Raw genomic sequence first — 27,280 nt, 5'->3', positions numbered from 1 at the left:
ACAGGGCTCAGGCCTGGGTGCTTTTTGCCCCTTCTAAAATGAGCTTAGTGGTGTATGTGTCTGTTTTTTCAAATCCAGGATGATGGAATAAACCTACTCTTTGTACTTCAGCTGTGTGTTGTTGCTGCCTTGGTGTTACCTGCATGTATTCTGTTCGCACACCATGTCACACAGCAGCAGTTCAGTTTTCCTAGTTTTATTTGTACATTGTATTTAATATCAAGTCTGCATTTTCATGTGGGGAATTCAATGCTGAAATCATCCACCAATTTTTTAAGCAGTGTTTTCAACCTAGTGTTAAGATCTATGTGGCTGTATCTATTCTCTCATCCAAACAAGATACCTAAAATTACATAAAATCACTAAATGGAAAGCAAACCCCTATATCGATAAGCCCAAATGACTAGTTAGAGAACACAGCGAGAAAGAAGTAACACCTGATTTACAGTAGAAATACAGCTCCAATTTAATGCTATCTGTGAGGTTCCGAAAAAATACTAAATGCAGATAAAGAGAGCATGCAGAGTTACATGTACAAAAGCACTGTTTTAGCTAGCAATTGTTTTGTGTGCTGCAGGAACCAATCCAATCTGTAGCTAGGGAGGCTGACGAAGTTCTCAAGAAACACTTGTCCTAATAAATGTTCTTCTACTCCTACAGCCATCAGGCAATTCAATGAGAAGCACTGTCAAAATAAAAGATCCACCCTCTCAATCATCTGTTGTAATATCCATTGTTATATATGTAAAGCAACACAATTCTGTGTGCAAGTGATTCCATTCTGAAACATGAAGGAAGTGTAAATGTAGGAGCAAAAAATTACCTGCTGTCCCTGAAGCCTCTGCTGGAGCTGCATGCGTAGCTGCTTTGGTGTGTTGGTCCGAGGTCTCATCACATTTGCTCGGGGATGGATACTTTGCAGAGGAAAATTGCTCACTTGGCTCATTTGATTCATCACTGAATTAAAAGACTGCTGTTGTCCCTGGATGTTACTAAAACTTTCTGGCATTGCTGGTCCTTGCCCTTGATACGGTTGACCATATAACAAAGGCTTCTGGTCAATCATAACTGAAGATTCCTGACCTTGAAATGAATCTTGTTTGGGTTCCAAAGCTTGTCCCTTCAACAGATACAGAAGTGCTTTCACTAGCAGTATATACAGAATTTCTAAAGTTACTACTGTTAGTTCTGTCTCCAAACGAATGAAATAGCAAAAATGATTTATAATAATAATTATTTTTAAAATCAGTTTTACTGCACACTGCATACACAGGCAGACCAGTGTCACTATTCAAGCTCTTCTGCATTTTTTGATGCTATTTGTACAAATGATGGTGTCATGTGGTCTTAGCAACTTCCAAAGTACTCACAGAATTTCTTTTTCCTATTTGCTAGCCATGCAAATTCAACCTGGAACTGAAGGAGAGGGAAGCATCCACATCACTGACAGTCAAATTCACAACCTAAGCTCAGCTGACAGCAGGCTACTAAGGAAACCCAACAGATTTCTCAGCTTATAGAATTATAATGAATTACACTCCACCTATATATACCAAGGCATTTTACAACAAACATCTGTAAGACTGTGCCACTTTGTATTTCTTGTCATGCACAAGAAATTTAATCCATACTGAGCTCCTCCATTGAAAATCACTAGTCAATATAAAGATTTCCAAAGGGAAATGTATGAATATGAAGATGAGGATGAGATGAGATGAAGTAAATGAGGAGGCCCTCTTGACTTTCTTTTCAAGTAATAAAATAATATTGGTCTTTGGAAAATAAATGGCCAAAATATCTGTTTACTTACTTGGTTTACAAGATCAGGAATTCCTAATGCTCTGTCAATTTCTTCCAGACTTGTGACATCTGTATTACTCAATAGTGTGTGCAGCTGATCCAGAAGTGCCCTTTCATCATTCTGGCCTTCCATATTTGGTGGCGAACATAAGAGGTCATCCAAAGAGCTTCTAACTAATTGTCTAAAAATAAAAAAAAACCCCACTAAAATCATAAAATCAGTAAGGCTGGAAAAGACCTCCAAGATCATGGAGACCAGCCTTTGAGGGAATACCACCTTGTCAACCACACTTACAGCACTACATGCAACATCCAGTTGTTTCTTGAACACGTCAGGAATGGTGTCTCCACCACCTCCCTGGGCAACTCATTCCAATGCTTGACCACTCTTTCAGTGAAGGAATTCATTACAACCATTACAAGGAAAACTACAGTTTTTATATAATATATTGACCTGGGTATGATTAAGTGTTATAGTCACCCAGACATCTTACTTACTTTCAAAGTAAGACTGAAAAACGTAAGTCCAAAATTTATGTCCTAAAATGCCCAGTAACCTTCCATGCATCCTTAAACACACATAAATTCTGTTTTCTCCTGGTTTTACCATGTGCCACAGAGATAGGATTTCAGAGTCTCCCATCTCTTTTTTCTGTGCCTCCCAATTCAAAGATTGATAGATTTTGTTAACAACAACTTTTGTGGAGCTGAGTTAAAAAATATCCAGTGTCAGATCACCAGCAGAAATGGAAACATTTCTGAAACATTCCAGAAATGGAATTCTGCCTCCAATCTGTTATCCCCACTGTGTATGCAACACAATTTTATTTCCAGGTCTTAAATTCTTCTGACAGACAGTGAACACTTGTATTTAGAATTATCTTAAAACCTTCCCCAATTCTACCTGTTTTGTGAACCCCGTGACGCTTGCTCCATCGACATCATATTGTCAGGCCACAATCCAGGTTGGTTAGAAGGTCCAGGTTGTCCATAGGGATTACCTCCCATGTCAATGTTTATCTCATTTGGCCCTGCAAGGAAAAGCATTTGTGTATTTTTTAAAAATTGAAGGTCTCATCTTGCTCTCTTAGTGTTCACATTAGGATGATCATGCAAATTGTCAAGCAGCTTCATGACCTTTCCATTACAGTGTTTTACAGTGTATACACACATGAACTCACAGTCAAGATAATTTCACATTTATAATAGACCACAGATTTAAATACAGCAGAAAGTGATCTAAACCTGCTACCCTGTTAGAGCAGAATTGCTACTTCTAATCCTTTAGTCTCTTAAACAGGAGCATGAAAGACACAATACCTTACATGAAAAAAACCCCAACACTAAACAGGAGCATGAAAGACACAATACCTTACATGAAAAAAACCCCAACAAAAATTTTGGACAACGACATCTGGGTACCAGCAAATGCACACTGTCATAGGGACATCAAAATCTGGCATTTTGAATTCCAATACAGAGTGGAAATTAAAAGAAACATCAAGCACATAACATTTTGCTCTTTGGGAGTACTTTTTTGTGGCTTTATATGAAATTTGGCTACTCCATGTGAAAAGAATTTTGAAATAATTGAGAGAAAAACTTTAAAAGACATTGATTGCCAAGAAGTTAATAGCAAAAAAAAAAGCAAAATATCCATATAAAATACAATGAATTAAATTAACCACAATGCTAGCATCTTTACATATGGAATCATAGATGCCGTTTAGTTCCTGGAATTTAGCAGAGAAGTACTGCACTAAAGAAACACACAGAAATTATCCCCCCCGCCCAATCTCGGGACCCAGAACAAATTATCTGTGTATGAGACATACAACACCAGAAGAAAACAAAAACATCACCAAAAAGTCATAAAATATCACAGTCAGGGAACAATAACAGTCTCGACCTCAAAAAGCCTTTCAATGAAAATCTAGCATTTTACCAATAGTGCAAAGATTCTTAGGATGAATGCTTACCAAGAAACCAGGGAAATAGTGCTATGTAGAACAATAAGAAGCTAAGAACTTACTCATATGAATCATTTGCTGTTGCAGCATTGGCCTAGTACCAGGTATGCTGTTAGAGCGCACAGGCAGCCCAGACACAGAGCCAGCCTCTGGGGGTCTTGGAAGGGCTGTACTAAATTCAGGTCCTGGTCTCAACATTGAAGCAGAACTTGCAGATTCCAGTCTGTTCACTTTGGAGTTTGGCAAACTCCAGTCTCCTGGCTGATGCTGATTCATCGCCACATTTCTGTGGGGTGCGCTTGCTATAATGAAGAGGAGAAAACACAAATATTTATTATCTGGAGTACATTATGTATTTTTGTTTTCAAATTATTTTCCTATTTCATAAAAGTGCACCTGCTAATGTCAGAGCAATTGGCTGAAGTCCTACAAAAGCATCTAGAGCTCACCATGCCAAGTTCTAAATCATACAAAAACTATATGAGTCTAAATATATGTAAAATTCATAACAACTGGCTGCCACTGAACTGTTCTTGCTTCTATATATCAAAAGCACATGTTGAACTAAAAATTCAAAATAGCAAAAAAGAATTTACTTATAGTAAAATACTGGTAATGACACAGGTAGTAAATGGTTTTATTATAATTTTAGCAAAGATAATAATTCAGAAGTATTAATGATGGTAAAATTAAAATTCTTTAATGTTAAAGTTTCTTCTGACTGAAATTTGTAATTTAGTCTTGTAACCTTTTTTACATTAAAGCTATTTCCTTTACAATGAGAGCTGTTTGTACACAACCAACAAACCCAGATTTGCTCCAAAATTTTCTTGGTTTTCAATCATTCTTGGACTTCCACCCATCAAATTTTGCTTTTGTAACATGGAGAATGCATTGATGTTCCTCACTGAAGCACCTGAGCCCATAGGGCTGTCTAAAGACAAGGCTCTGTTAAAAGGTGGGCGAGTAGTCTGCACAGACTGGGGACTCTTCACACCTGTTAAAGAATTAAAAGATGCATGCAACCGTAAATTTTAAATAAAATACACTATTAATGACTCAAATTTGTCTCATCTCTTTATGAACTCATACACTTGGTCTTAAGCAAGCCAGGAACAGTTATGCTGCCTATGTTTTCACAACAAAAATTCCCATTTTGAACACATAGTACCTTTTGCAGTAAAAGTCAAAGGCAGTTCCCTGTGGCCCTACACAAAAAAAAAGAGTTCCCTTTTAAGTTCTGTAATGACTCCTGAGCACAGTGTCCTCTATGGATAATTAACCTACAAATCACTGTGCTTCACAGCCAATACTGTCCTTTTGTGCTCTTGTACCTGGTTTTATATTTTTCTTTATCCATGTCTCATCTCCTTTGGTTATCTCAGCAATCCATTGCCCTATATAATCAAGAGATGACCAGTGTCATGAAAGAAAGCAACAACTGCCATGATGCTGGTCTATCAGCTCGGTTATCCTCCCCTCCTACTAAGGAAGGGCATTCCTTTTGATGTCAAGGGGGAGTAATGATTAGAATTTACTGACCACAAGATATCTTCACACAGAACAAGAAAGAAATTAAAAGCTTGTCACCAATCCCGTATTATATCCCTAGTCATCAGTGAGGGATAAAAATTCTCAATTTTAATTTACAGCTCACAAAACATCTTTCCTGATGACTTGTCTCTGAGAAATCTACATTAGACAAAGTCAGAATAAACCACAAAATAAGGAACTGAATGTTATTCATTGTGTGTATAGTAGGTGAGTGCTGTCAAGACAGCTAATAGTGTACATAATAGCCTATGAAAACATAATTAGCTATTTTGCATTACATTTGTCCTTGAAGATACAGGAGATGAAGAAGGTATTCTCTGAGGGTATGAGGATGCATTATGTTTACATCAGTTAAGAGGAAAACCCTAACTTGAAAACCCAGGTGGTAAATTTAATTCCTTACCCAACAGGGCATTTCCTTGAAATAATGCTTGCTTTGTTCCAGGGTTATCTCCACTTGCAGACATAGCATTATTGTAAAATTCTGAACTAGTAAGATCGCCTAGAATTGCATCCAGATTATCCAAGTCTCCATTCATCTGAAAATGATGCAGTGAAATACCAAGGTTATTTACTCTCATATGGCTATACTTCAATTTTTACTTAGATCCTTGCTAATTTTAAAATATATGACTGGGGGACAAATGTTTTCATTCACTGATGCTATCTGGAGCTATCTTCTCACTTCCAAAAATTCAGATACCATTTAGATACCTTTTTTAAAAGTATTTTCTTTAGGTAATTTTGAGGATTAGCAGAAAACACACATAACTAAAATGAAAAGCACTTCTGGTTATAAATATTTCAAACATCACAAGTTACAAAGATAAAAACACTAATGATAGTGACCAACATTGAGAATGTGTACCATTCAATGATAAATAATGTATCTATCATATACAAAAAGGTAATAGTGAACACTACAAGACACAAAAATTATGCACAGGTTTTTCCGGTCAGTTGGAGCCCTAACTTTCTTTAAAAATTTGTCTTTAAATCAGATAGAGCTACAATAGAAAATAATTAATATATAGTGGAGTGACATCTTTAGGAAAGAAGCTTCTCTGAATAACTTAATTACATCTCAGGAGCAAGCACTGAAACTACATGTTGTGTACTACTACAGAGTTGATAGTGACTTTTCCATAAGTGGTATTCAAACAGTGTTATAATAAGGTGTTTCATTTATAGTCAGCCAGTAACTAATACAAAAAAAATGTGTGGTTTGTTTGTTTTTTTTTAAATTTACCCAGTTATTACTGATTTGGGAAATTCAAGGTCTAAGAAATTAATATATCTTCAGTAAACTCTGCCATACTGACCGGTACTGTTTACTTTGAAGTCCCTAATATTACAACTTAAACATTATATACAGATTATAATTTGAAGAATATCTGTTTCTAACAAGTGTACTGTTGGTTTCAGAATAGTTGCTCCATGATGCTAGTTTTCTGTATCATGACATTTCTCAGAATTTCAGCTCTAGAATGTATTTGTTTGTATTTATTTATACAAATTATTTATACATTTTAGTATGCATTTATTTGAATGCTGGATATATACATATATATATTTATTTATATATATATATGTACACATTTGGAAGAACATATTCCCTCATTTAAAGAAAGAAAAAGAGTGCTAAAACCAATGAATGAACTAAATCAAATCACGGCTATTTCAAGTATTACACTTTTTTGTGTATTGTTTATATTTTCAAAACAAAACCAGGCTTTACCTTTCACTCTTGCATTGCCAACTAAGTACAGAGGCAATTACGGGCCCATTTCCTACTAAGCCATAAAACCAAACATGTGCTAAGATCTAATTTTAAGGAGTAATTTGTAAATATTAACTTAATCCTACCATAACTTAAAAACATTAGTCCTGGACACTTCAGGACATCAGATCAGTTTACCTATTTCCTGTAGTTCTTTTTGTTTGTGCTTTTTCATTCACAATTAAACCTGAGTTTATTGTTTCACATAATTTGCACAGACCCTTTTTAGAAATGTTGACACATGCACACTGTAGAGTACTCTATATTTAGTCATTTACTTAATAATAAAATATTGGTTAGCTCACTGACATCATTTTACATTATACCGTACCTCCTCTGCTGGCTCCATTTTTAATTTCATCTCTTTTTCTTGACTTGAAATAGGAATTGTAGAACTTGTGCATTGTCCCATCTTATTATCCACACCTTCTACTTTAGGCTTCAACTCTTTGGAAAGCGGTTCCTTAATATCATCTTTATCTAGCAGATATCTTAGTAAAGCATTGCTTTCTTTCTTCTTTGGGCTTAGTTGTTCGTGCTTGACAGTGCTTTCTCCACAGGAGGTTGTGTTACTAGCATCATGATATGTGTCTTTACCAGTAGCTTCAGCTGTGATCTTGGCCACCTCTGCTGGAGAATTACCATTCTGCAACAATTTATGTAAAATCCTGTGCTTCTCTTGCAGGAGCGACCCATGAATGTTTGAGGAGGAAGATATCCCTGCAGATGTTGATGAGGAAACTCCTGAAGGACTGGTAACGCTGGTAGAAGATTCTTTACAATTTGAGTCTAAAGATGAGTTTGATGCTGTAGAATGTCCTCTTTCATCTGAGGAGCACGTAAGTAGCTGAAGGAGTTTTTTATGCCCTTTGCTCTCAGATGGTCCTCTCTGACTTTCAGATGCCTCCAGATTTCCCTCTTTGTTATCTTTTTCACTGAGGAGATCTCTGCTGTTTGACTGGCAGATGGAACTTTCCACTTGGTTTTGTTCACAATACAAACCAGAAGGGCTTTTGGAGTCCTGGGTACTTGTTTTAATTTGCTGATTTACGCTAATGTTTGGGGAATTATCCAATTTTGGACCCGGTGAAGAAAGTGTTGATAAAAGGGAATTTCCAACACCCTCACTAATGGCTTGCAGAGCACTAAGAGAACTGCTAGAAAAAGTGCTGTTGCTAGTGTTGCCGGCAGATCCCATTGGCGAGTGCATACCTGTATCATGTGACAGAGATCAAACTTATTAGATTAGAGTACTGCCGGTATGTATTCTTCCTTTGGATTACATATGACTGCCACATTGAGATAACACATGAAGTCAGGTACATTACATTCAAGTAACACATAGAGGTTCATACAGAACAGTTAAAATGGATGAAAGATGGAATTCAGATAAAAGTGAGAAAAAAGAGCTTAAAAAAAAAAAGAGCTTATAGCAAAAATAAAATACCTGTAACTGGAGAATACTGGTGTGAACTCATTTTTGGACTCCCCCGATTCCTAGGAGATACCATTAGATTCTGTTGGCTGGAAGTCAAGCCAGGACTGCCATGTGGTGGGCTACTTATATTTAACCCAAAACTGTTACTCTGATAAGCAGAGGACTGCATGCCAGTTCCAGAGTTCACTGGCCCCATATTCCCAGGGCTTCCATATCGAGCGCTGGTGAGCTGACCCACTGCATTGGGATCTCCTATCCCATAGTTTCTGTTCTGCATTGGCATGGCTTGACCAGGTGACATGTTCATAAGACCATTAACTGAATTTGTGTTTCCAGTCACAGGTGTTCTGATGTTTTGCCCAACAGAATTAGGATTTGGCCGATATCCATTTTGTTCTCTGTAAATTCAACATCAGCCCCAAAAACCCAAAGAAAACAAATTAAAACCTTATTTGGAATCATGTGGTACAAATACATTATTAATTAATTGCCCAAATATTTTTCAAAGAAAAAAGTAGTGAGAATTCAAGCTTCCATAAAGCAGAACTAAGCCATGACATTCATTTATTCGCTACAGAAATGTTTGATCTTTTGAAGGCTTTGAGTTATAAGCACATACAGTCACTGCCTCAAAAAGCTTTTATCAATGATCAGATTATTAATCATATTTATTAAAGATCCTCCTTCTCTCATCCCCTTCCTGAGTCAATGCCTAACACCCTTCTACTGTGCACATTAACAGTGTGTGACTGTGAATAAGCTCAGTTACTATTTTTTTAGCATCTGGAGGCACTCTAATGCCAGAAGGAGACAGATTCCCTCCAAAGTGGCATTTCAATTATTCTTGCAAAGATCAATAACAGGTCATAGGAAATACTACTTAAGGTACATTTCAGTTATGGATTATGCATCTGAGAGGGTTTTGTTGTCTTTTTAATTGGTCTGCAAAAGCACGTGACTGAGAATCTCTATTTTCAGTGTTTCATCAATGCTACCACAAAAGACTATTATAAACATAGCACAGTTTTTGAGCAGGTATTGAGAAAAAAATTCTCTTTTGACTGTGACTGTCTTCCTGCCACATAGTTAAAATGGGACTCTGTGAGGTTTACAGATTTATTTGTATGCTATGCAGCTCTGTTTCCCAAATTATTCCCCATATGAGTTTTAATCGGGTAAAATATTTTACTATGCTATTTCCTCAGGTTGTCTTCAAGGTCAGATGTATTTCTTAAAAATGTGACACTTAAATTATAAAGATACTACTAAGTTCACCTTTGAAGGAAGTGGGTAGAGACAAATCCATGGCGGTCATTAGTTACAGGATTTCGAAACAGTTTACTCTTCGTTTGTGCTGTCACTATTGTACCATCCGCTAAAGAAAATCGATACAATGGAGTTTCAGCATGACCTTGCGTATAAGCTGTAAAGGGAATACACAAACATAGTTAATATTTAAAATCCCAAGAAATATCAAAATCCCATGAATTATAAGATATTTTTGACACAATACCCTTCCTTTACTGAAGATTACCCCCCCAAAACACAAAAAACCCTATTAAAAATGAATTAATTAATAAATGAATTAATGAAAAAAAAATAAGTAAGACCTACCAAAAACAAATATAGAGAAAAAGGAAGCATTCCACTATATCTCTTCTATCAATAGAGGGAAGATAAAAGCAGACAAGATTCTTTTGGTGCTGCAATATTTTGTGTTCACCAGACACAACTGGCAAAGTTCTGCATTTGTTAACAGACTCCCAAGGCTAGATTATAAAGCCCATGGCTCCTGCCTGGGGAAGAATTTTTAAGTTTGCTTCAATCACAAAACTGTGGAAACTATTGGTTTTAATTTGAGCTTCAAGTCTCTTGTTAATTTAGGATTCATTTCATTAGTTATGTTGAAGAACTTCCAATGGAATGGAAAATCCATTTTCTGACATTATGAGTTTATCTTTATTTAATATCTCCTGTGCTTGAATTACTCTGTAAATCCTTCAAAAAGACTAGAGTTTGGAATAATTAAAAACATTATTTTTCTTACTGAAGACTGTGGCTGTACTTCACTTATCTATGGAGGTTATCAAATTAGCATTACAAAATATGTGGCACTGGAACAGTGAAAATATTTTGAGCCCTGTGTCTTGAGAATAAGAAAAAGGCATCAACACAAGTGTTATCACTTTCAGAGAGTGGTTCTTTAACAAAGGAAAGAGTGAAATAAAATAACATCAAACTAACATTACCCAAAAATAACAAGATAATGATAATTAAAGATGATATATCACCATAGAAATAGAACTGTCTCTGTCATTGCTGTATCCATCTGCAGAAAAACAGCTTCCTTGAGGAACCCAGATCATGTATGTGGTATTTTCCATGTTAATTTCCAAAACAAACACACTGAAAAAACCAAACAACTCCCAGCAGAATTCCTCATTATCAGGAGGTCATCCTCCTTCAGGTTGTAAATGAATCACAGTAATTAACAAAAACTATGTAAAAAAAGAAACACAGGCATAATTTAGCTTTTTTATTTCAGAAAAAAATGCAGCCCCTAGGAGAAGCAATGTGACCCAAACATTGTAAACTGATTTTTACCTTCATGATAGTGGCGTTTATTTGACCATGACTGCCCATCATTGTGGCATAAGAATCTCTGAATACAGCGACGAATGATATCTTCAAAGCCAGGTCTCATGGAAGATCGTAATGAGTTTGTATCAATGTTGACAAGTTTGCCTTAACAGGAAAGAAAATATACACGTTAAACTCTTTATGACTATGACAATTCTTTTTGTATAGATATGGTGCATTTCCTAAGGCTCCAATATAGCCCTTTTAATCACCAAATTCTGAGAATGCAGGAGTTACATTTATGAATTATCTGCCATATGAGAATGTGATGCTGCTTGTTAAAGCATCACTATTCAAGGGGATTTATGTAACCAAGTAAGAGGAAGTTAGACACCCACAGGTCAATGTCAAAGCTTTAGAAAACAGTAATTTTTTTAGTCTCTGGTTACAGGCACCTAAGGGATGCACACAGAGTAAAATTTAAAAAAATAGCGACCAACTACATCAAACGAACATCATAAACACAAAGTCCCATTTAGATTATACAACTGTTTCAATTTTAAAAGCATGAACCACTTTAAACATTAGCTCATGTATAGTATAAAAATATAAACATTCTTATGACCTAAAATACTTCTGCGTAAAGGAAAGCAGAACGACAACCACTTGAAATGCTAGCTAAAACACAAGTAATGGTTTTTAGCAACCTACCAAACAGTAACAAAGAGAAGAAAATGCCTCCCACAGGCATTTTATTACATCTCAACACCAACAATGCTGTATTGCAAAAAGCAGTTGGGAATTCTCAGTATGAATTCTGTTAGTCACTACATATACACAGTACACACTCCATTTATTTAAAACAAGAGCACAAAGAAGACTCCTTCGTACCTTCCTCCGGGGTATACTTCCTACCTGAAAGATCGTGTCTTGTAATAAAGCTCTCTGGATTTGCTGGAAATACCCTTTCTGCAGTAGTGATACGACGTGCCACACAAATCATGCAGGATTGCAAATCTGTATTTAAAAAAGAATGTTTCTTCTTTCATCATCTCCTTTTTTACTGTGTTGAAGAATCTAATAAAATAGCTGAAGCGTCTTTTGTTATTACAATGGAAGTACAGACAGTAAGGATAAAAGTTGCTGTATTCTGGAAAATGGTTTGCTAAACACCAAAGAGCTTTTCACAGAAATTTCTATGCATGACAATTCCGCAACAATTCCTACCTTCCCCCTCTTCTATCATAGCTCTTGGCTGTGATAAAGCGAAGCACTGCATAGTTTCATATCTTTGATGTATATCCTGGTAGCCACCTACATCTTCAAAGAGGTCATGAGAGCTTTTCACCATCATCCGGCAATTGAATGTATGGCTCTTCTGTCTAGGTGTTTCATTTGTCCAAGAAACTCCATTAACTTGAAAGAACACAGTAAGAATTCATATAGATTTTCAGATACAATCAGCTCATAACTGATTCTTCTTAATTTAGATACCCTGTTCCTAAATTACAGATATTAAAGACTATTTTAAGATGCCTTCTCAATATACCATCAATATAGCTTGGTATAAAAATGGGAATATTGAGAACCAAGTACAAAACACTCTTTCTTTTGCATGACACTTTCAGTCCCTTGATGAAGTATGGGGAAGTCGCTCACATACTTTAAAAACAAGCAGTCCCTTCAGCCAGCCTTGTGGTACTAGGGAAGGTGTTCCTTTAGTGTCACTCTTTTAAAGTTATAGGTAAAAAAAATGCAAAGGGCTAAAGTAAAGTGTGAATTTCCAGCACATTTCTTTCTGATGGCATGCTATTGTAAAAACACAGTAATATTTATGAAGATTAAGATATTCTTGTAGTAAAATATTCTTTATAGAAGTCATCTGTTTTGAAAGGTTATCCTTTATGAGGTATTTTTGTCTTCTCTGATTGTTTTCAAACAGTCTAGTAAGTGTAGTAAATAAACTTTTACTACCTGTAGATTTAGGTAAGTTTTTAAGAAAGTCCTTCCGGTCCTCTTCATGCAAGATACCATACACACTTGTATTAACCAAATCTTCTTGTTTATACTGCAGATACTGTGTGACATTTTCTGATACAAATACTATGTTCCCATCTCGATTTACAACAAAGAGGAAGCCGTCCAATGCCTAAATATTAACATGACAACATATCATGTAAGACATAATGACTAATTCTCAACATAATTTAATTTAAAAGCTGTGTGGGTGACAAATGTCAATTTGCAATGCATTCACTTAATTTCAAGGATAGAGATGAAGTTTAAAATTCTTTTTTTGAGGAAAAGTGTGTCTGGCAGGGAATTACTTAAATAATAATAATTAATATGTCCATGTGATATTCCATTCAGCTTTTGCATTGATAACCAACCTTCTTGTCTCATTCTTGATTTATATGAACACTAGATAATTAATTTGTACCATTAATTCAACAGTTAGCAAATTGAAACAAGAGGTTCAGTAGAAACAAGAAGGGAGTCATGAATATGAAGACATTTCCACTATCAAGTGATGAGATAGGACGATCTAGCCAAATGTTCTTAACCGAAAGAGAAATTCAATATCTATGTTAAAAAACTAAGCTTCAAAAACATTTTGATGAATTTGTAAATATCAGATTGGTTTTCTAGGCATAAAGAAAGGCTATTTGCTATGACCTTCGTTTACTATTATTCTTGGGTTATTTTGCTTGATAGCAACATTCATTTAAAATGCTTCATAATTTAGTAACACAAATGCAGACACACATAACAAACCTCCCCTTGCAAAAACTCCTCTATTTAATGAGTAACCCCTACAAGAAATAAAATATTCCTTGTACAAATAAGCTCTGCTTCGGTAGTAATTTGCTAATGACTGCTAGAGTAAATAAAGCATAGGAATATTCAAAAAAGTCAAAGGCTATTCCATTTCCTTCTACAGAGAATTTCAACAAAATTAAGAAAACATGATAGATTTTATTCCTGAACCTTTAAAATATATTTCTGCATGGTGCTTGCATACTATTTTATTACAACAGGATTGTATACTTTATTGTAATATTTTCACGTGCCATAAGTAGTGGGTTCCATAGGGGTTTACTAGGGCCTAATTTGTACTTGCCTGTAATAAAAGAGGTCCCAATGAATCCTTGTCAATAACTCCTTGACCCGTGGATGATACATCAGCTTTCTGAACATCATCATCATTAGAAACTGCTTTTCCTGAAAGCCAAAAGATAAAATTTCCATAAAGCGACTTTTCATGTGACAGACACATTATAGTATTACAAGCCACATCCTAGGGACAGTGTGAAATAAAGGCAAAAAGATGCACAAATGAGAGAGGAGGGCTTATATCCTTTTGGTCGCCAAGACTAGAAAAAAAGTCATGGCCACATAATGCCAAACTCTTTGCTCACATAAATTGACTTGGCAGTTGAAGCTGACACGATGAACTTGCTTTGTGAACGTTTCTTGTTTTTCTGACGCTGTCTGATGAATACCTGCTGAGTCTTTCAATAGCCATTAAGCACACTCATATATATCTCTTTCTTATGTTTTTATTTGGATCATCTCATTATCATTGGTCACAGTCTTCAGATGCCATCGTCATCACCACTGTTCTACAAGAAGGCTTTGATTCATGTTAACAGCTGTGTGTCTGTATGTGTATACACGTGTGTCTATGTGTGTGCATGCATATAGTAAAGTCATATTTAAAGAACCAAAATATCCTAAGTTAATTTATCACAGGGGAAGGTGGAATGGGAATCTACGCTATGCAGCAGAATTACAGAAAAAACACCGTGAACTTTATTTTGTGGTACTTGCTGGCTGGTTAAGCAAACCACAAGAGGAGGACAACATCTCAACTCCATAAATTAGTATTAGAATACACTCAATGACACTACAAGAAACCTTAAAACCAGAAGATGATTTTTAAAAATTATTTTAGCATAAGGTGTGGTAATTTACCACAACAGGTAAGATATAAACCACAGCATATTCCGTTTTTCTAATACTTTACTGCCCCAACGACACATATAAGCTTGGGAGGCTAGTCATTGGGAGGTGGCGATGGGAGTGGAGTGGTGTTTAAAAAAATAAATTATATATACCCCTCACTCTATATTTCAAAACATGGGTTTTGCATACACCTGTTGGTTAAATAAAAAGTATTATATCACTTAGGTTTACCCTAGCTGATAGAATTTACCAACATATGATGCATTGCTTCTTTCTCCTTTGTTGAGTTGGCTACAGTCTGAGTAAATTCAATCATACTAAAAAAGCAATTAAAAAAAACCCATAAAAATCACTATCTCTGACTGGAGGCTTGCCCATAAGATAAGAATAGGTTTCCTTGAAATGAAAGGCAATGACATGTATTCTTCATACCAGTAAGTATTTGGTATAGCGTTCAAGCAGTTGGCAGAATACCATCTCCTTTTTTTTTAACTTGTCTGTGGTACCAAGTTGGTAAGAAAGGCCATACGAAGTTTTAAAATTCTGATTTCCAATAAAAAGTGATGTTAAATACTTGTTTACTTTTAAATAAAAAATTACTTAAGGTGCATTTAAGGTTTGAATCAAGTCAAAGACCTGCTCAGTTACATGCTATTGTGAAAACCACTACCCAATTTCCCAAGTAATTATTGCTACAAAAAAAGAATCACAATGAAATTAAACTGTTAATTTTGACTTAGCAAGGAACTGTACCTTGTTCTTTTATTTGTCGAATCTGTCTCACAGTTTCTTTTAAAATAGCACATTTGTCTGGTTTGACATTGAAATTGTCAATGTCACTCAGATTAGCAGATATCAGCTCAGCCAGTTCTTCAATGTATTTGCTTTCCTGCTCACGTCGACGCTTCTCACCACTGCAGACCAGACTAAAAATCAAAAACATTGTTTTGTATACTTATATGCCATCCTATATCAAATCTGTGCTCACTCTGTGGACAATAATGTACTTCACTTAACACCCACCCATTAAACCTAGGCAGTAGTTATTCTTCCAGCAAACATAAATCTGAAGGGCAAGTGTGTGTTTTGTTATGCTGCTGTTTGGTTTGGGGTTTGTGTTTGGTTTGCATCTTTTTTAAGAATTTTAAGTACAAATTGATATCAAGAGAATAGAATAAAGCTATTAATAAAAAAAAATCCTCCTGTTTTTAGTCTTTTACTCTACTGTCAGATTTAATGAAAAGAGCAGCTGCTTTTGTTATAAAATTATAGCACTCATACAGAAAGTATATTTTAATCTTAGAAGTTGCTTTACAGTTGCTTAAAATTTACTAGACAAACGAAACTGAATTTTAGTGTTCTACCAACTCCCTTCAGTTTGATTGTAAAGACATGATTATAGAAGGTGATACGTCATAAATTTCTAGGCATCAGAACCTAAATGCCATCTCAACATGCAAGAAAAGCAGAATCCCAGACAACCTAATGTTGCTGGATAAAATGTCCCTCTCAAATTCCTTTTCCTACCCAGGCTAATGCGCTGAGTAAACAGACTGTCTACAACTTAAACCAACAGAGAGAAAAGTCATACACAATATGGCAAGAACAGGAAAAAAAGGACTCAGGGCAGGGGTAAGAATGGATACATCAAGGTAATTGAAAGAGAATAATCATTCTTTGAGAAGAAACCAAGCGAAGGAGTTAGGAAAGTATGCATGGACCAACACTGGAGAAAACAAACGTATAACAAAGCATGAGCTTGGAAGATAAAGAAAGCTAATGAAAGGTGACAATCTGAAAAAGAACTCCTGTATGAGACACACTGCAGAAAGGGAAGGAGAAAATGGAATGGAGGACACTCATAAAAAGACACTGGGATACAATGGAAGCATTTAAGGTTCTAATGCATGATCTATTATAATGATGAAGGCAATTGGAATGAGGCACTGGAGATGTATATAAAAAAGGAACAAATATTAGTACACATAATGCCTGACAATGAATTTAATACAAGTTAATACTCTAGGGAAGAAGAAACATGAAAAAGATAAAAGAAACTTCACGTGGTGGAGAGCAATGAAGCTTGTGGGAAACAGAAAACCGAGTCCCTCAGACAACAGTATCTGAGAGAGTTGGGTGAGAGGTGGGAAGATAGGCAGATAGATTGCCAAAATTTAAGATGGACTTAAAAGAAACGGAAGTACAAACAAACCAGCAAAAAGCTCCACCTCTTGCAGTATTCTCTGATAAATGTAACCTCCTGAAATGAGGCCTGTCAAATCAATTACCAGATATGAGATGATGCCTTTAAAATTCCTGTGAAGCAAGAGGTTTTTCTTCTTTTGCCTTGCAATCACAACTTTGAAAGGGATTCCTTATCTAATGGAAAGTATCCCTTCCCATGACAGGGAAACTGGAACTAGATGATCTTTAAGGTCCATTAAGGTCCAACGCAATCCATTCTATAATATGTCTACTGTAATAAAATTTCCACAGGAGTCTAATTATAAAGCACAGTTCATCAACTATATCTAATAGTAAAGTTGCCTATCTTCATAACAGAAGCTGGCCTAGAGAGCTTTTCAACGAAACATATTCCTTAGTTAGAACTTACTCTAAATTGCAATGCAAATTTGAAAAGTATTTTTAAAAACTTATTAATAACCAGTTAAGTTCTATATAAACGTACCTTGCACCTGGTGTATCACAGGTCAATGGCTTGCGCTTCCTTGTCTCATTAGTCAAACTATCTAAGGAGTTTTCTCCTAATCCGCTCATCTTGACCTTGCATCAGCAGCTAAAAGCAACGACATAATAATTGTGAATAAAATGCTCAAAATACTAATTCAAAATACAACTTATCCAGATAAGTGACTTATTTTTATCAGATTTACAAGTGAGCTTTTTAATGCAAATCCATAAACTTTTTTGCTACTAAAAAATAATGTTTGTTTACCTTTCTTTAAAATCTACCCTTTATTTAGCCAAAACACAGGTTATTAAAGCTTTCTATCACTCTAAGCAAAAGTAAAGGTTAAAAATGAGATATCAGAGATATTTAAAATTTCCTCCATTAAACTGGGACCACTGTACAGCTCCAATTCATCTAAAAAAAAAAAGAAAATTCTCAGTATTTAAACATATATTTAGATAACCTGAAAAGAAAGCAATAAATTAATGTCACACCAAAACACAGTTGCAGAAGAAAATAATTCTCATCCTTAGGAATGTATCAGGGGGCTTACAGGAGTTTCATACTCATCTCTGCATAAAGCCATTAGATTACTATTACCATCCTAACAGATTACTATAGTTTTCACATCTCTTGCTAAATCTTCTAAAATCCATACAGTTTTCTAAAACTTTGAGGCCAAGGCAAGCAAAGACTTCAACCGTCTTTCATTTCTATTGCTTCTGCAGCAAAGACTGGCCATAACCCAAAAAAACATCAGGCGATTTTGTTGAAGTCTAGTTACATTAAACAGACCTGGCAGATTACATACGACACTCATCTCCCCTCACTCCCAAGAGAATAAAGGAGCACAGACACAGATAAGAGAAGAAAGCTGTGTGAGGTCCTGCTATGCTAGGATCAACAACACACTGAGGCAGGAAAAAAAATTAATGGATCTATGCTATGTATCTAGTTGGAGTATTTTAGAACACAACTAGAACTATAAAACAATCTTAATTAACTACCTAATTAACTGACAGTTAATTAGATAGTTAATTAGATAGTTTTGGTCTTTTTACTTTTTTACTGACTTTTTTTTGTCAGAAATTAAGGCCGTTTCTAACTAGGTTGTTAGAAATTAAGCACTATTTTATCCTTTTTACAGAAATTTCCAAATTAAGTGTAAATTTAATTTACTGCATTCTAGTTCAGAGTGCAGTTCTTTAGCCTGTACAGCAGTGGCAATAAATGTTGCTAAATATTTAGTTAATAGAGTTAGAGTTGTCAGTTAGAGAGAACCTTTTTCCGTAACATAATCCAAGCACAAAGAAATCTTTCACAGAAAAAGTTCTTTGTCTCCACAAGCAAAAACTACCATTACGACAATTGTTAAAAGAAACCTAGGAACCAAATTCCTAAGAGTCGGTGACAAGGTATCACAAGGACAAGGAACTGATAGAACTAAATGAAGTTTATGTTAAGGTATCAGAAGCTGGTGGCCAAATGGCTCAAGAAGCTCTGCAGAACAGAATATGAGCGCCCTGTTGAACAAGATGTTAGTTAAACACAAGTCAGCAGTGTATACTTGCAGCAAAGACAACCAACCCCTCAGAAAGGGTACCCAATCAACTAACTGCTTCCAGGACAAGATATGTAAGGGAAAATAAAAAAGAAGAAGAAGAGAGAAGTGTGCATATTACTTTTGAGAAGTGTGTGTAATCCTTTTTGTGTTATTTGACTGATTGAATTTTTTGCTTATTGGCTTCTTGTCAGTGGTGGTGGGGGGGATATCTGCTGTAGGTTTTTTTCTGAAGTCTAATCTGAAAGGACAAAGACACACAAGCAGATCTGCATGAAGCAGCATAGAGGTTTTTAATTCTACACAGGGAGAATTTAAGAGAGCATTCTTCCTACAGCAGTACAAAATTTTGAAATCTAGACAGGACAAAGGACTGGATTACTCTAGCATGTGTAAATAGTCCAGAAATAAAATGGCACCTTTTTAAGGTACAAATTCTCTTTGCAGCTAATAAAATGTTACAATGCTTAACATAAAATCCTATAATAACCAATCCTCATGCCAATCAATATACATTACAAAAAGAAGGATAACATGTTTTTAAAATGACAACAGAATTAAACCCAACACTCAAACATAATCTTCCATTTGAAATAAACAATTACAAAAGATGCCTAACTCTGTACTATGGGCATGAACTGTACAGATAAGAACGTAGTCTTACATGTAAATATTTGCTAAAAAACAGGATGAATAAGACAAACCCACCAGAGAGATGGAAGAGCAAGTCGAAGACCGTTATCCATTCATATATTCCTCCAGGGTAAAAAAATCCCAAATACATCCGTAGTGGCCTACTTTACATAGAGTTCCAGAAAAATACACTATTAGGCCACTAGATGCCAGTACAGAACGGGACAACCTCAGGGATCGTATTTCCTTCAATTAGCGTCATTCAGCTGAATGAAAAACAACTCATCTGAACAAGTAAGAAGTTGGAAAAAAGAGATAAAACCAGCAAAAAGCAGTTGATCATCTGAAGCTTATACTCAGCACTACATATGACTCAAGGCCTTATGTCTACAGACCTCACAGCTGAGGCTGCACCTTCAGGCATGCTGTAGGTGACACCTGCACGCGCTTCCAGGACTGCTGCTTCCCTCCCTGTAACTACATTTACAGGCTGAATATAGTCAGAGCTGAAGGTTTAAGAGCTAACGTGGAAAGAGAAAGGAAGAGCTTACAATGTAAGTCAAGGCTAACACAGGAAGGATGTGGACAGAGCAAATATGTCTGAATTCAAGAGTAAATTCTGTTTAAGAGAAGGAAGCATTTGAAACATATTAAGCAGTTGAAAATTTGAGCTAGGATAGACATTTCACTATAACAATTTTGAAGGTTACGTGGTTGTTTTAATTTATTTAGAATAGAAATGTCATTTCTGGTTTAATGTCTCCTTGTAATGAGAGATAACTTACAATGTAATTAAATAGAAAACCAAAAATTACTACAATTTGTCTCAGAAACATGATAAATATAGGAGCTTGGACAAGGAAGGAAAAATCAGTAATTCGCATAGGCTGTTTCCCTACTCTTACACCCAAGTAGCTGGTGGTAGTTTATTCAGGCCTGAAGCTGCAGAGTTGCTACACATGCATTTTCCTTTCGCTAAGAATATCATTGTAAGCTGCGCAGGCAGGTCATGCCTAGAACAACTCTGAAACTGTTTAGCTAAGGAAATGACAGAAGCTGCTTCCCAATACAGACGGATTTACAGTACAAATTGTTAACAGTCAAACTAATTTCCCAGCTACAGGAAGTATTTGCAGAAGAAACAATTTCTTTCATTATTAACTCCTCAGTGACTTAATGAAAGAAATCATCAGTTTTGAAAGTACGATGTTATATTTCTTTATTGAAGTTGAACCTGTAATTTCTAATAGGCTAAAACGTTCTTCCAAAAGGAAGGCTATTTTGGAGGTTTTGGGAGTTTTCCTGAAGTTAATTATTTCAAAAGACAGCTCTGAAAAACAGGTTTCAAAAGTTGAAACTATTATGCATTTTTACTACTAAAAGCAAAAAAAAATATTAACACAGGCATCTTTGTAAACTTACTTTCTGAGAGGCAACAACACTATTTCTGGCTTATGAACCACTAATGCTGGCTATAAAGACTTTGCTAGTGATACCACACAATATTATCTACCTAAATGAAGCATTTTTAAAAGAAAAGAATTAGAGTGAAATTCTTTATGTTATTTGCAGGATTAAAATAAATCTAAAAGCTAGCTTAATTTGACTGAATAGCTCAGTTACTACATAAAACTAGGCAAATGCAAGAAATTCCATTAAATTTTAGATCAGTATAAATTACCCAAAACAAAGTCTTCAAAGCAAGGCACTGTTTAATTCCATTGATTGTAGCCCTAATGAACCACTATATCATGATGCTCCTAATCCCACCAGTGGAGTGGAACTGAAGGCAGCAGTATTTGGAGCAAAAGTTCCAAACTTTCATGATTATTTGAAACATCTTTGCATGTATAATCTTAAATTTTCCAACATTCTTCTCAATTTAAGAAAACAGAAAATAGGAAAGATCTTCTCACTCCACAGTAACTCTGGTGAAAAAACACTAGTCCTTATTATTAAGTGCTCATGCCTACACCCTCTGCAATGTACCATACACTTTTCATATGTCAGTTCTATTCACTTCTCAGTGAAAAGCATAAATGAGTTGTTTAAAAGGTACTGGGTTTTGCGCATGGCAGATAAAATAAGTTCCAGTAATTACTAATCCATCTATTGCAACAGCGTATGTATGGCCTTCCAAACAAAACCATAGATTTTAAAGAAATCATGAGTGTTTGTCCAGTCTGACACGCTTTCATTATTTTGACAGGGTAAAATCCATTGTCTTCTAAGATTCCACCCTGGAATAACAAGAAAACTACGCACATGCCAGCAATACAGTATGTTTGCAATGGGGAAAGTTCCTTAGCCCATTTCCAGAGCATTCAAGCCAAAACGACGTTGAAATTACCAAGCACAGTAAGCAGAAAGTTTTCAGTTTGATACAACTATTTCTTCCCTCATCTTACTTAACTTACCCCCACAGAATTTGGAAAGCTACTAATTTAATATCCCTTAGATACCTTTTTGCTGCCTTGTCTTTCAATGCACTCATTTCCTTGCCCACCTCAAGAGTAACTTCCTTATGCCCCTGCTCTCAGTAGCTGGTAGATGAAAGACCTATCCAGCAAACAGGACATGGCAAGTGAGAAGGTTTTGTCCTAGCAGGGGCCCAAAAATACAAACAATTACATGCTTCAGATTTAGTTTTTATATCTGTTTCACTGAAACAGTTGACTACCCTCCAAAATGCACAACTATACAATACTAATTTAAAACATACCCAAAATATTTTCTTAAATCATGTTTTTTTTGCATGAAAACATTTTAAATACTTTGTTGGTCCCACAAAACCACCAAGTTTTTCCTATATTAAGTATGTGTTCTTGTGGTATTTGACATCCTTGGAGTTCTTCTGTCTGAGCTGATTTCTTGTTTTAGAAATTGACTAAGCAGAACTTAGTATTACTCAAAATAAGCCAGTTACAAAGAATTAAACCAAACAAGTCCATTTCAATGAATCATGAGCATGCCCTGGAATTTTACATAATGTTACCATACTAAATAGAATCCTCACTCCTAAAAAGAAATATTGAAATTTTGATAATAAATAAAACTACAGGATATTCCATTCTGCAACTCTGTATTTAGTGGAAATTTGTTATTTCAACATTGTATCTCCCTCAAACACATGCTTATCCAGCATTTCTTCCATCAGTACAGTAACTAATAAAATACTATTCCAAAACACAGGCATTTGATCATTCTCTACTCTTTCTCCCTCCCACAGACAAAAAGGTGATTTACTAGGTAATAAATGATTCAGAGACTTCACTGAATCAGGACTTTCAGTTTAAAAAAAAAGTGCCATCTATAATGCCAGTGAAGCACACCCTGTTGCAACACGTTAAATATTCTTAATTTCATGCACCTTCATTTCATATTATACATTCTACCTCATGGAGACTGATTTTTCAGACCTTGCCAGGTTTCATTTACCAATTCCCCTGCAGTGCTTATGTTTATTAAGCACCATGCACTCCTGGGCTATTTCTCAGACATGACAATTAACTTCAACCTTTTTCACTTTGCATGTATTAATATGACAGGACACTTTTAGTTAAGAGATGGTCAGAGGTGGAAGATGCTTGGAGTTCATCTCCAGTTCCTCTGATATATAATGCATGTGATCTATTTTTGGAACATCATTACTTGTTAATTTGTTTCCTATGCATCCAGGTTTGCCAGTCAGATCAACCGATAAAGGACCATGTTAACAGCAAATAAAATGCATGACAGAGAAAAGAAGGGCCCCAGTGAAACTGAAATTAAATTTCCACAAAAAATAGACTCATTTTGCTTTTACAGCCAAGCAAGTTAACATTTTCCTAAAGGGTCACAAAAGCTGCCCTGAAATATCACGAAACCACTAACTGAAGAATACTGTGAAGACACCATGAGTAGCACACTACCTAAAACAGGACCATTAAACATTATTCATCTTGCTCTGTCATACTGTAAGAGCAAGCAACAAAGGAAAATACAACTTGGAATGCTTTGCTTCTAAAAAGACCAGAAATGTGGAGACATGTATACCTGAAAAGACAGAATTTACATTTATATTATGTACAAAAAAACAACAAGAAAGCAAAAGAAGGGGTATTTCCTTCAAATAAACATTACTTAAACAAATGGCATGAACACATTAATTATAATTAGTGGTTTGCCACAAAACAATAGAAATCACCATTCCATGTTGTATCACAGCCCATTTTACTCAGTACTGAAAAGGGGTTGAATCTATAAATTCTAGAAATCAGTAGGAAACTAGTAATACCAGAGAATTCTCTTATAAATATATAAACTCTAAGTATTCTCCACTTAAAAAATACAAAACACATCTTAGTACTCTAATAACTTGTCTGATACCATGTGCATACCAAACATGTCAGTGAATTTTTTTTCATCAGTTTTAAATGGTTTTTGCTTTTCCTTAACAGGAAGCCCCCACTGCACTCCCTCCTAAAACCACAAGACTCCAGTCTGTTCCTGTGTGTCATGCTCTGGTATTCACCTTCTGAAAATCTCAAGCATTTATTCTGTCTGCAGACATTCTCTCTGCCTCTTATAGCAAGCTTCATATTGCTCCAATTATTTTTTCATTTTCAACTTTATGCTATTTCAAAATAAGACTCCTCTGATTTAAATCCTCAGTTCAAATCAATGTCCTGTGCAATCAATGTTGACACAGGACCCTGGAGGACAGTATTATATATGTGAAAGGGAATCAATGTGGAAAAAAAAGGAAATCTAAAACAAAGAGACAGAACTGCATTTGGTACTTTAACAGAAGGGTGGGGCAAAAAGGGGGAATGACAGCTTTTGAAATAACAAATCACCTAATTAATATTCTATACAAGAAGCTGAAAAACATAAAAATAAGCATAATTAAAGTTATCAGCATATTGAATATACACCATTTAAATGTATTAATTCAAAATCCCTGCAGTCAGTACTATCAGAAATGTCAGTTTCCTAAGAACAATACTGAGGACAAATTAAACAGTAGGCTGTGACCACTGAGTTTGCAAATCCCCTTCCTCCTCCATTCAGGTAGCCAGGATAAATGTTTTGCTCCCTCTATTTATGATTGAATACACAATGAATAAAAAGCAATATAATTTTTTCCCTATAAGGCATTAGAAATTCTTTCCTCAGCTAAAATAGAGTTTTTGCAACTGTCCATGCTCAGTATGAAAAGCCTTTTCCCCCTCTAGGACAGAGAAAACTTAGCACTAGAAAAAAAATATTAGATAATCACTTATTTTCCAATTCTCTATCATGTCACGGCTCTGAGGTTTATTAAAGAATGTCTGCAGTTGTCTGGTATAGTGTGCTAGAAATGAAAATATATTTTAGTAGTAATATCCAAAATGAAAAACACTTGTCCTGTATTTTCACAGAATCATCAGCAAAAGCATATGGAGACAACAAGACAGAAGACATACCGGTTTTGCTAGCATATAATTTTTGCTCTGAATTTATTTATATTTGTCAGATCCATGAATTCTCTGGACATTCCCTATTTGTACCTTGAGAACAAAAACTGCCTACTTTCAGGACCAGAGCATTAGTACTGCAAGCACCATTGATCCATGCTTTTCATTTACTTATCTTGAAGAAAACCATGCCTTTCTATCTGCCATCTGATTGGAGAAAGCAAAAAATGGGCATTGTGCCATGGTATACCATGAGTAATTTTTGATACCACAAACTGTAAAGTTGACTCCTTCTCTTGTCTAAGTCTTCAACAGACTATTGTAGGGACAACTATATAACACAAACAAATGAATGCAACAGTTATAGACCACTTCAGCCAATTCTTTTTTCTTTTCTTGTATCTGTTCAGGAATAGTGTCTCTCTATTATTTATAGTTCAGTTATTGCTTTGATAAATTACCTGATATGTTATATTGATTATCACAAGCACACTCACTCTCTCTCTCTCTCTCTCTCTATATATATATATATATATACACACTCAAGAAACATCAAAAGGAAAGTTTAGAAGAATCAGTTTAAAACTGTGCTGGAAACAAAGCATGCTCTTCCAAAAAGACAGCACAGTAAATATTCTGGTCTGCTACTTCAGCAGAAATCAGTAAGCAAAGCTACTGTTTACTGTCCCAGTGGCCTGAGAGATCAAAAAAACCTGAGCCCATAACAGAAGCTAGGAATAACCTGATTATCAGGGCACATCAACCCACCCTAGCCCACACACATTTACATAGATAATGCAACCTACAGAGTTATAAATGCATAAAGACCTTTCAGCTATAGCAGCCAATCCTCATTTTTATCACAATTTTCAAGGAAGTGCAAGCAAAGCACAACTTGCAGCAGGAGGTCTGCTTCACCGAGATCACACAGAACACTTTCCTTTCTACAAACTGGTCTGTACATTAAAGGAGAAAAAAAATTCTCAAATACTGATTCCTGAAAAAACAAGACTGTGTGTATGGACATGTGTCCTGAAGGGAATTCACATGTCTACAGCTTAAAATTTTCTGTGTCTATTCATATTGCATCCTGATGGTATCACAAGAGAACTCAGAAAAATTATTATACTAGCAGAAGAGGTACAAAAATGAATAGATCATTTTTTTTAAATGTCTTTCAGTAAGTTGTTGCTATCAACATGCTCTTCAAAAAAGCATTTAAAATCCAGAAATCCAAGCCATTATTGCTGCAGAAGACCAAGTGTTCACTCATCACTGAAAAGCTGCAACAAGGATGTGGACAGGATAGTTTTGAGACAAACCTATTCAGGAAGAAGCCAGGAAAAAGCCACTTCCTGCATCCCACAATTAAACTATCACTCTGCAGGTACTAAGTTTGACCACCAACTGAAACGGATATAAGTGCAGAAAAGACAGATACAATGGTAATGTTTTAAAACCAAACAAAAATATGAAGTCCAACTACTACATGTCTACTCTTTTTCAGCATCATTTATGCCAGCATGACAGTGAGGAGCAGATCTAGGGGAAACTGCCAAGCCTTAATAAACCAGCAGAAGCTTGAAGCACGCAATAGTAGTTCTGATGAACTTTGAAACATGTAATAGTTTTCCAAATTGAGAGGCTTTGCTCTTGAATCTCCTCTAAATCACCTTTCCATCCTTTTGTTTAGAAGAAAACAGATAGAAAACTGCTTTCTAGATAGAAAGCTGCTTACTCTAGACAGAACTAAAAATAGATGAAAACACCATGGTAGGGACTTCTCTTTAAATTTCTCATTCACCGTGTGGAAACCTCAGTGGGGGAGAAAATTCTAATAGGGCAGCTCCAAAGCAGCTGGCTTGACC

The 27,280-nt window shown here is 35.5% G+C and overlaps 1 protein-coding gene across 8 annotated transcripts in view; it reads right to left on the bottom strand.

Moving 5' to 3' along the window:
* The window catches only part of NCOA3 (nuclear receptor coactivator 3), a 57,742-nt gene that overhangs the window by 12,808 nt on the left and 17,654 nt on the right, over positions 1-27,280 (bottom strand). For 7 of the 8 annotated variants that reach the window (XM_039719136.1, XM_039719134.1, XM_039719137.1 and 4 more), the window contains 16 exons: positions 17,778-17,885; positions 15,842-16,014; positions 14,244-14,344; positions 13,097-13,271; positions 12,350-12,538; positions 12,038-12,139; positions 11,147-11,287; positions 9,818-9,965; positions 8,552-8,940; positions 7,436-8,316; positions 5,728-5,863; positions 4,579-4,767; positions 3,833-4,072; positions 2,705-2,831; positions 1,811-1,982; positions 824-1,120 (listed from right to left, as the gene is read on the bottom strand). In XM_039719136.1, coding sequence (XP_039575070.1) covers positions 824-1,120; positions 1,811-1,982; positions 2,705-2,831; positions 3,833-4,072; positions 4,579-4,767; positions 5,728-5,863; positions 7,436-8,316; positions 8,552-8,940; positions 9,818-9,965; positions 11,147-11,287; positions 12,038-12,139; positions 12,350-12,538; positions 13,097-13,271; positions 14,244-14,344; positions 15,842-16,014; positions 17,778-17,866 — 3,549 coding nt within the window. In that variant the 5' untranslated portion in view covers positions 17,867-17,885. The remainder of the gene's footprint in view (positions 1-823; positions 1,121-1,810; positions 1,983-2,704; positions 2,832-3,832; positions 4,073-4,578; positions 4,768-5,727; positions 5,864-7,435; positions 8,317-8,551; positions 8,941-9,817; positions 9,966-11,146; positions 11,288-12,037; positions 12,140-12,349; positions 12,539-13,096; positions 13,272-14,243; positions 14,345-15,841; positions 16,015-17,777; positions 17,886-27,280) is intronic. The other variant, XM_039719139.1, reaches the window with a different exon arrangement.

Source organism: Passer montanus, unplaced genomic scaffold (genome assembly GCF_014805655.1).
Source record: "Passer montanus isolate IOZ18808 unplaced genomic scaffold, ASM1480565v1 scaffold41, whole genome shotgun sequence".
Classification (NCBI taxonomy): Eukaryota; Metazoa; Chordata; class Aves; order Passeriformes; family Passeridae; genus Passer; species Passer montanus.
This window is presented reverse-complemented; position numbering and strand designations above follow the sequence as displayed.